This window comes from Chinchilla lanigera, unplaced genomic scaffold (assembly GCF_000276665.1).
Source record: "Chinchilla lanigera isolate Chin_1 unplaced genomic scaffold, ChiLan1.0 scaffold00067, whole genome shotgun sequence".
NCBI lineage: Eukaryota > Metazoa > Chordata > Mammalia > Rodentia > Chinchillidae > Chinchilla > Chinchilla lanigera.
In genome coordinates this window covers 7,933,781-7,943,825 of record NW_004955468.1, presented here as the reverse complement: position 1 = coordinate 7,943,825, position 10,045 = coordinate 7,933,781, and the positions used below count along the sequence as shown (strand labels likewise).

General features: G+C 55.9%; 1 protein-coding gene across 1 annotated transcript; it reads left to right on the top strand.

Annotated features, from left to right (window-relative positions):
* The first annotated feature begins 326 nt into the window (after positions 1-326).
* Positions 327-9,802, top strand: Plekhf1 (pleckstrin homology domain containing, family F (with FYVE domain) member 1). The gene is made up of 2 exons (XM_005400111.2): positions 327-450; positions 8,211-9,802. Exon 2 carries the CDS (start codon positions 8,228-8,230, stop codon positions 9,074-9,076), a length of 849 nt encoding a protein of 282 aa, XP_005400168.1. The 5' UTR covers positions 327-450; positions 8,211-8,227; the 3' UTR covers positions 9,077-9,802.
* Positions 9,803-10,045: the final 243 nt, after the last annotated feature.

Genomic DNA, 10,045 nt, shown 5'->3' with positions numbered 1-10,045 from the left:
CCACCCACCCCTAACTTGGGCTCCATCCCGCCTCACCCAGTCGGGAGCCGCTCCCAACCACGCGTGGCTGCGGCGGCGGGGGAGAGGGACACCGGGGAACTAGGGTACAAAGTGGGGAGCCAGCCCCGCTGGAGCCCGAGCAAGCCCCGCCTTGCCCTGGCGCGCCGCAGGCGCTGACCGCGCACCAAGTCACCTCGGGCTGCTCCGCCCGCACACGTTTGGCTGGAATTTGAGCTGGCTCCGCCCTCGCCTTCACCCCAAGGCTCCGATTGGCCGAGCCTCCTCTGGGGGGGCGTGGCAGGGTAGTTGGAACTCGAGTCGTGGGCGGCTCGGGGAGTGACCAGAGCCTCCAGCGGGTCACAGCAGCCGAGAGGGGGCTGCGGGCCTGGGCGAGGAGGTGAGCGCTTCGGGTCCCGGCCGAGAGCGGGACACCGGATCCCGGGCGAGGAGGTGAGCACCCCCGACCCGAACGGAGAGTAGCTGCGGGGTGCCGGCGCCGTGCAGCAGCAGGCGGGACGCGGCCCCCGAAGGAGGTGGCCCGGGCCCCCGCTGGCGTGGCGCGCGGCGGGGCATCTCGGGCTCTGCCCCGCAGCAGTGGCGCGTGTAGGTGCGTGGTGCACGCTTGAGGCCCGTAGCTGCCAGGGAAGCGGGGTGAGGGCAGGTCGCCGTCTCGAGGCCGAGGCAGGGTCCTCCGGGATTGCGGGATTGCGGGAGGTGTGAGCCAGGCAGGACTCCGAGGCGCCCTGGGGCTGCTCCAGGGATCTCAGCGTGCCAGGTTTTTGGTGGGATCTAAGGCAGTCGTCGGGGCCTCACTCCTGGGACTGAGGGGGTCTAGATGTGAGGCTGGGACCAAGACGGGTGGGGGATGGGGGGCAGAGCGCAGGACCGCTGTGCTTTGAGGTGATCCGGTCCTGCCTGGCCTCTTACTTAGGCACTGCCTTCCCCTGGAGCCTTGGTGTTTGTGACTCTTAGTGAGAAAGGTAAAATAAAACAGGGTCAGGCCCCCTCCCATGTCGGAGGAAGTTGCAGGGCCTGGCTCCCCGAGGTGGCCTGGCCTCTCCTGCCCTTTCCCTGTCCTGGGTACCTGAAGTATGAGGATATGTCCCGGCCTGTCCTCTTTGAGGGTAGGATAACTGAAGTTTCCAGCCACCCTGAATCTTGTTTTCCACGGACTCTTGGAATTTGAACCAAGATGTTCAAGATAAGATTATCTTATCACTAGAGAAGGTCAGAGGCCAACGGAAACGACCAGACTTGTCCCAGGGTCATCTTTGGCTCCTAACTCCCTCTGGGTCAGTATACACTGAGAGGGGCCTGACTTTGGCCTGAGTCCCTGCCCTTGTCCTACCTCATACTTTCTCCAAGATGAGGTGACATCACAACTGAGCAAAGGGAACCTGTCCAGCCAACCTGCACCCCAAGTGGACAAAGGAATTTGGCCTATGGGACCCGGAGGGTAGGCCAGCCCAGCCAAGCCGATGGACCTGCCCGGGCCTCCCTGTGTGTATTCGGAGGGAAGGAAGTTCAGACATTTAGGAAGAAGTCCCACACGCTGGACCTGAGGACTTCTCATTCTGTGTGTTTGCTTGAAAGCAGCCTTCTGCAGCTCAGTGCTACTTGGGAGCTGGACTTCCTGGTCACTTCTCCTGGGACCGTAGGCAGTGACTTTGGTGTAGTTGGTGGTACTTTCTCCAAGTGGGCTGTGGTGAGGATTAAGTGACTGGTTACTAGTCTTTTTTCCTAGAGGAGGACAAAGTTGAGGGGTACCCCCTCCGGAAGGAGAGGATATTTGGATTCTGGAACCGCGCTCCTGCATTTAGAGAAAGACTCAAATCTTATTCCGGATGGCCCCAGCCAACCCCTGTGACCTGATCTCTCTGACTCTTGTAACTTCCTCTGCTACCTCATTTCACTGGTTCTACCTTGGCAGTTCCCAAGGGCCTGCTCTTCCCCAGGGCTGCCTCGAAGGTTCCTGCCTGGTTTTTCAGCTGGGGGTGAAGTAACTTCCTCACAGGATCTTCCCAGACACCACCCCTACCTCCAACCCCGCTGGGCACATCAGCCTTTCTCGTGGCTGGCAGGCTGACAGAAAACACCTGGCCGCTTCCTTCCGGTCTGTCTCCCTCAGGAGAAAGAAGTGTGTTACTGAAGGGCCTGGTCTCTTGTTACCCACCGTGGCCCAATGCCTGGCTGGGCGCCTGGCCGGTGGGAGTGAAGGTGAACTCCCTCAGTCCTGGAAGCAGGGTGGGCCTGGCTGGGCTGAGGTCCTGCTAGCACAAGGAGGCCCCAGTCCCTAAACCAAGGAAAAGTCCAAAGGGCTGTGCTGCCCTGAAGATTCTAAGCCCATCTGGGACTGTGGTTGCCTGAATTACTCTCTGAAAAGTGGGGGGCTGGACAGGGCTCCAACCCCAGTTCCTACTTTCCAGGATTCCAGGACCCAGACGTCTCTAATCCGAAAGGCTCTATCCCAAGTGGGTGATCAGAGTCACTGGTTTCCATCAGGACCCAGCACCAAGCACCCTGTGGCCTGTCAGGTGTATCCTAGAAGTTACTGCGATGCACATTTTACCTCTCCTGGTTGTGTACATTAGAGGTCAGCAAACCTCTGCTGCAAAGGGCCAGATAGTAAATATTTTAGACTTTGCAAACCATACTGTCTGTCGTATGTGGCTGTGTTCCAATAACAAATAAAAAGCTGGAAGTGGGCCAGGTTTGGTGCGGATTTTCAGCCCTGGATTGTAATCACGTATCACTCCTTGACAATTATGCATAGGACGCTGGCCACATGGCACACGCAGTCACTCAGTGGCTGGGGGAGCAGCTAGCAAGCCGTAGTGCCCACTGTGAATATCTTCACCCCAGGTTCAGGTGGTGGGGTGGTTAAGCCTTGTGTTGGTTTGAGTCTAGATGTACCCCCCAAAGTCTCTGCAGTCATGCGGCGGGCTTCTAGAGTTTTGGATGGACTCTAGTGGTGGTCCAGTGCTGGCATTATGGGTATGAGTGCTACACTCGCCCTGGGGCAGGCAGCCTGCATCCAGTATACGGGAGGGAAATAGTCTTGCTGTTTCTGCTCCTCCCTTTTTGCTGTGTTCTGTCACCATGAACCGTTGCCTTCTGCCATGTGCCACTCTGCCTTGGAGCCAGCTGAGTATGGACTGAAACCTCCACAGACTGTGAGCTAAATTAACCTTTCCTTCCTTAATTCTGGGTGTCAGGTATTTTGTCTCAGCAATGGGAGAAAAGTAACTAAGACGAGCCAGCAGCCCCCCACTCTTCTGAGCCCTCAGGGAAATGCGGGTCTGTTCATTCCTCTGGGCCCCAGTCTCACTGACCCTGTGGCAGTGTCCTCCCTCCATCAGTGTCCTGCTTGCCGCTGGGGTTGGTACAGGCGTCTTCCAAGGCCTAGAGGCTGTGGGAGGCTTCCATCTTCACTGTCTCCCTGAGGCCGAGTGGCTGGGGGCAGCTGGCTCTCCTCTCCTGTCCTAAGTGAAGGTTGTTCACTGCTCTGATGAGAGTACTGAAAGAGAAGACTCCCCATCTGACTCACCCTGCCTCGTTTACCGAGAAAAACCTCAGGCTGTGTCAAGCCAGGGTGTGAAGTTATGGTCACGTCTGTGGGAGGGCATTGTCTTCCCAGTCCCCTGCCCAACCCGGGACCTCTGTAGTGTCCCCAGGAGAGGGCAGGAGAGCCTTCTAGCTGATCAGTATGCAGGGTCAGCTCAGCCCAGACCCCACCGTCACCACCTGATTGCCCTGCCCTGCCTGGTCCACACTCTCCCCCGGCAGCTGGATAGCAGCCACTGGGGCCCAGCGGGGGCCTGTTAGTCACAGACTAGGGCGCAGCAGTGTGGAGGTCTTGTGTGGGCTCTCTGGGCATCTGGGAGGTACTGCTGTGGGTTTTCCCCTCTGCTGGCTGGGTCCGCTGCAGATTCAGCGCCTCTGCCTCAGCTCTCCTCGCCTGGGTGCTGCTTCTCACCTCCTGTGTGCAGTGCTTGCTCCTGGGGGCATCCTGAGCCAGTAGCCTCCGGAGCTCACCCGACCTCCTCTCTCCCTCTCTGTGGGGCCTCCTGCCCTCGGGGCTCAAAGCCCAGCTGCCTTGGCTGCTGAATGCTCTGGGCTTCAGTCTGCAGAGGGCACAGGATCAGTTTTCACCCAGTTCCCCCGATAACCAGGCTTCCAGGCACCCACATGTGTGGGAGGGACACTCGCTGCCTTCCTCAGGGGCCCTGGCGTGTCCCTCGGTGTCCAGGTCCTTGTGCTGTGCACCCTACCTGCGGACCCAGCCAGCACCTCCCCAGGCCTGCTTGTTGTCTCCCAGCCCCAAGAGCCCAGAACTTGGCCCAGCTACTGTCCTGTAATGTTATTCTCTTGGAGGATCTTAAAATTAGAAAGCAAAAGAAGCACATGTTCCTAGTTCCTGAAATAGGTGGGTGTTGGATTTCATAGTCTTTCTTGCTACAGTTTCCTAATAAAAAAAATGAAACGTAAAGGTGCAGACCTAATCGGAACTCCCCACATCCCCATTCCTAATCCTGTCTAGATCCGCTCCTCCAGGCCACTTTCTCGTGGCCTTGGTTTGTGGCCACGCTTTTATTTTAAAAAAAAATCCTAATCATTTATAAAGGTGTAGTTCTTTTTTTTTTTTTGGCTTTTTTCTGGTACCAGGAATCAAACTCACGACCTTGTGCTTGCCAGGCAAGCACTATGCTGCTGAGCTAAATCCCCAGCCCCATCTTTTGTTTTGTTTTTTCCAGTACCGGGAATCGAACTCACGATGTTGCACTTGCCAGGCAGGCGCTGTGCCGCTAAGCTAAATCCCCAGCCCCTAAAGGTGTAGTTCTAATAATTAAATATATTCATCTTTTTTTTGGCAGGCGTACTGGGAATCGAACTCAGGACATTGCACTTGCCAGGCAGACACTGTGACGCTGAGCTATATCCTCTGCCCCCCTATTCATCTCTTAAAACTGAATCTCTGGGCCCACCACCCCAACCTGCCAGCCACTGTTCTTTTGGTCTCTATGCGATACCACTTCAGGCGTCTCATATAAGTGGAATCATTACAAAATTTGCTCCCCCCATCTTTTCACTGAACATAATGTCTTCAGGATTCACCCCTATTATTTCATTTATCAGAATTTCCTTCCTTTTTGCTGGTTTGGTGGTGCATATCTGCTGTCCTGGCTATGAGGCAGGAGGATCAGAAATTTGAGGCCAGCCAGGAAGAAACTGCCTCAAGTTTAAAACAAAAAAAGTCCTTCATTTCCTTTTTCATTTTTTTAGTACTGGGGATTGAATTTCAAGGCCTTCACACTGAGTCTCATCTCTCTTTTTTTAAATTTTTGTTTTATAATTTTGAGACAAGGTCTTGCTAAGTCATTAAGTTGCCCAGGCTGGGCCCAAAATTGTGATCTTCCTGCCTCAGCCTCCTAGAGTTTGGATATTATAAAATTCCTTCCTTTTTAATGCATTCGGAATGCTTCCTCCTCTTGATTATTGTGAATAATGTTGCTGTGAATACAGGAGTGCAGATGTTTCTTTGAGTAGCTGCTTCCTGTCTTTTTGGATGTAAACCCAGGAGTGAGATTTCTGGGTCACATGATAACTCTGCTTTTCGCTTTTTAAGGAAGCTTCGCCCTGTCTTCCAAAGTGGGCACACCATTCTGTGTTCACACGTAGTACATCAGTGTTCTAATCTTGCCACATCGTCACTGAAACTTGCTATTTTGCTTTTAATAGCCATCTTAATGAGGTTCCCTCTTACCTGCTCTTATTCCTAGATCCAGCTGTTGAATACTTTTTATGAGTCACACTAGTTTTGCATGGTGTCCCGTTGCGTATTCTTTTTCTGCAGGTAACTTTTTGCCACTCAGCGAGTGCTGGCCTTGGTCCCTTTTGGGGACTGCGTGTGTGGGCCCTGCTCACAGGCACTTTGGTTGTCTCCAGGCACAGCAGTCTCTGTGCTTTGTGAGGCCCCCTCCTCTGCCCCTCGGGCTCCTCCCTGGTGGAAACCTTGTCCGGAGCATCCCACAGCCCCCGCACATATACCCCGGAAGGACGGGGAGGTGGCATTTTGGGGCACTGTTTGGTTTTGCCAGATTGGTTTTGCCAGATTGCCTTTCAGCCAGGGATCATGTGCTGTTGTGGCAGACAGCTCAGAGCTGGTGAAACACAGCCAAGGTCAGCAAACTAAAAACAGCATTTCTTACATAAGGTGGTGTGGGCAGCACCTCACAGGAGGCCTCGGGACCCCGAGGGGCAAGTGGAACGCCACTCAAGGGGCTGGCACCCTCTCCTGCTCAGCGCACCCCGCCCCCTGTGCGGGGCTCTCCCTGGCTGGCCTCTAAGGTGGCCTTAACAATAGAACTGCAGTTGTGAGACCCAGGGACACTGCGTGTGTGTGTGTGTGTGTGTGTGTGTGTGTGTGTGTGTGTTCAGCTGCATGTGCTGTGCTTGCCTGAATACACATGTGTGTGTGGGATGGGGCAGGGTCAGCTCTGCAGAGCTGAATTCTGCATGGTGGGTCCTTGGGAGCTTTAGTCATTCACCAGCCCCTTGTGAAGCACTTACTGTGCGCATGGGACAGTCCCAAGAACTGGTGACACAGCAACAAACAGGAAAAGATTTCCCTTCTTGTGGAGCTCAGAATTGAGTGGCAGAAACAAAAAACAGACAGGCAACACACAGACAAGAAAAGACCAGGTCCTGATAAGTCTTGTGAAGACAGAAAAATAATAGAGTAGCATCCTACAGAAGGGGTTGGCAAACTTTCTGGAAGGGGCCAGAGGGTAAATATTTCAGGCTTGTGGCCTTGTGGCCTCTGTCACTGCTATTCAGCTCTGTCCTTGTATCATGAAAGTTGCCACTGATAATAGTAAGCGAATGAGCAGAGCTGGGCCCCAATAAAACTTCATTTCTAGAGACAGGCACTAGGTCACTATTGATTCTGAGACTGATCTTTGCCAACCGGGAGGCCCTTTCTCAAAGGGAGGTGGGAACCAGGCTGCTCACAGGAAGGAGGTGACGTGGGCGTCTGGTCCAGGTGAGATGTGCTGGCGCCTCACTGTGGATAAAGTGGCAGAATCCTGTGCTGAGGAGTGAGCAGGCTCGGCCACATGGAGGGAGATGATAAGACTTGTTCACAGGTTGAATGTTGGTGGCATTGGAAAGAGGAGATGTGAGGATGAGCCCTAGATTGGGGGTTTGAACGCTTAGGCAAATGGTGGTTCCAATGGCTGAGAAGAACTGAGAGGAGGGGAACTGGGTGCGTGTGGTGTTTAGCGTGAGGAGCTTATTGCTGAGCAGGTGGGCAGGTGGACATCCACGCTTAGAGCCCAGGGGAAGGGCCAGGCCTGGAGGCTTGGGCTGGGGGTGAACAGCCTCTGGGTGGGCTTTAGAGCTATAAGTCTGCCCGGCTCAAAGGGAGTGTGTGTGGCTGGAATAGAAGAGATTCCAGGAGGCCGCCGTACTTACTTCTTAGGGCACCATCCCAGGGGCCAAAATGGGCCTGATTTCTATGGAGGAAGGTGGTACAGTGTGAATTCTGTGGCCACTTGACTTACTTGTACAGCCTCAGTTTCCCTCTTGTGAAGTAGGGATCCTGCCTCCCAGGGTTTGTACAAGGCCTAGCAGGGATACATACAGTCTTGTGTGGCACGGACGAGGCACTCAGCACTTGCTGCCGCTGATGATGGTGGCTGCTGGACACGCTGGCTGGATGAGGAGTTGTGAGGTCTGTGATTGGCTAGGATCGTAGATAGGGCACATGCATTCCTCTAGCTGAGGGGCGGGCTCACAGTGCCCTGAGGCCCGCTGCTGGGAGTTGAAGGTTCACCAACCCAACTTACTTGCCCCGTCCCCGGGTGGATGCCATGGAGGAGTGTTCTGTCCTGTCTTCCAAGGTTCCTCTGGAATGGACCCTATAGCACACAGTGGTCACCCTCTGTATCTTGCTGCTTATGCTGCCTTCCCAGCCCTGTCTGGCTTTCCATGCCTTCTCCAGAGGACCCTCTTTCAGCCCCCAATAATTTCTTATGCTTCCAGGGTTGGCTTCCAGGTGGTGCATACCTGTGGTTACATAGGCGGGTGGGCTTGCTGGGACACGGTGGGTCATATTTGGTGGGTTAGTGAGATGGGGTGTCTGTGAACGCCCACTCTGCCCTTGACCAAGCCTGGGCAAGCTCATGCCTCTCGTCTGCCTCCTCCTACAGCCAAGAACCCGGAGAAGATGGTGGACCACTTGGTGAACACAGAGATCAACAGCCAGCGCATTGCCGCTGTGGAGAACTGCTTTGGGGCGTCAGGGCAGCCGCTGGCCCTGCCGGGCCGGGTGCTCCTGGGAGAGGGTGTGCTGACCAAAGAGTGCCGCAAAAAGGCCAAGCCACGCATCTTCTTCCTCTTCAACGACATCCTGGTCTACGGCAGCATTGTGCTCAGCAAGCGCAAGTACCGCAGCCAGCACATCATTCCCCTGGAGGAGGTGACGCTGGAGCTGCTGCCGGATACCCTGGAGGCCAAGAACCGCTGGATGATCAAGACAGCCAAGAAGTCCTTCGTGGTGTCGGCCGCCTCCCCCACAGAGCGCCAGGAGTGGCTCAGCCACATTGAGGAGTGCGTGCGGCGGCAGCTGCTGGCCACCGGCCACCAGCCCACCACAGAGCACGCGGCGCCCTGGATCCCCGACAAGGCCACGGACATCTGCATGCGCTGTACGCAGACGCGCTTCTCAGCCCTCACGCGCCGCCACCACTGCCGCAAGTGCGGCTTCGTGGTGTGCGCCGAGTGCTCCCGAGAACGCTTCCTGCTGCCGCGCCTCTCGCCCAAGCCCCAGCGCGTCTGCAGCCTCTGCTACCGGGAGCTGGCCGCCCAGAAGCTGCAGGAGGAAGCGGAGGAGCAGGGCGGGGTTTCCCCACAGCAGCTGGCGCACCTGGGCGGGGCTTTCTACGGAGCCTCCAGTGGAGACGATGGCGACGACGATGACTCCGACGATGACAAGGAGGGCAGCAGGGATGGTGACTGGCCCAGCCGCGTGCAGTTCTATGCCTCCAGTGTCTCCTGGTCAGCCTTCCACAGCTGACCCCCAGGGCGGTGCATGCAGAGGTGGGGGTGGCTCTTCCCTCTGGATTCTCAGTGCCTTTTTCTGGAGATGGCTTTCCATCCAGACCCACCTCCAGCTCCACTTCAGGTAATAACCTTCCCACTTAGCGAGTCCCAGAACACCTCAGCCTCCTGGGAACGCAGCCCTGCAGACTGTGGCTGCAGCTCCAGACAACTCCCTGGCTTCGATAACTCCAGGTGTCTGAGCACTGGGGCACCAGATATGGGTCTGCATGCAAAGGGAAGACAGGCAGGAGAGTGAGGGTCCCTTCTGAGCCAAAGCCCAAGCCCCAGGACCCCAATCTTGCACCCTAGGCAAGCAAACCCCACAGAAGAGCAAACATCTGGGGAGGCCTCCAAGAAGCCAAGGCCTGCCCACTCACTACGATGGTGCCCACCGCCTGGCCACTGGCCCTGCCAGACCAAGCACAGAGCTCACCTAAACCAGGAGAAAGCCTGCCATGCTGTGTGTGCACACCAGGCCCAGGGGACCACAGCCTGAGCTCCCCATAGCCCAGGGCAGCCTGACAGGGCCACTGTCCTGTCTTACCTCCCTCCAGGTGCCCAGGTGTCTGATGGCTTTTTGTCCTGTCCTCATCTCTCCCTACAGACAGTGCAAGCAGTGTTTTCTGTTAGGGCTTTTAGTTGTAAGGACAAAAACCCCGCCAGACTGACTCATTAATAAAAAAGGATGTTTACCAATTCATGTGGTTGCGGAGTCCCAGATTCTTTGCTGTAGACGTAGCCAGATTGAGGCTGAAACCATGCTAAGGGGCAAATATCGGTAACCACCACCACACTGAGCATTTCTGGGAGTGCTGGCAGCCCAGGGGAGACCACACCTGGTCTACTTCCCCAAGGACACAGCCCACTTCGCTCCGGTGTGCTGTGATGGTGGCCCAGCGCCTGCAGCTCCACTTACTTTGGTGTGGGTTGTCCAGGCAGGTGG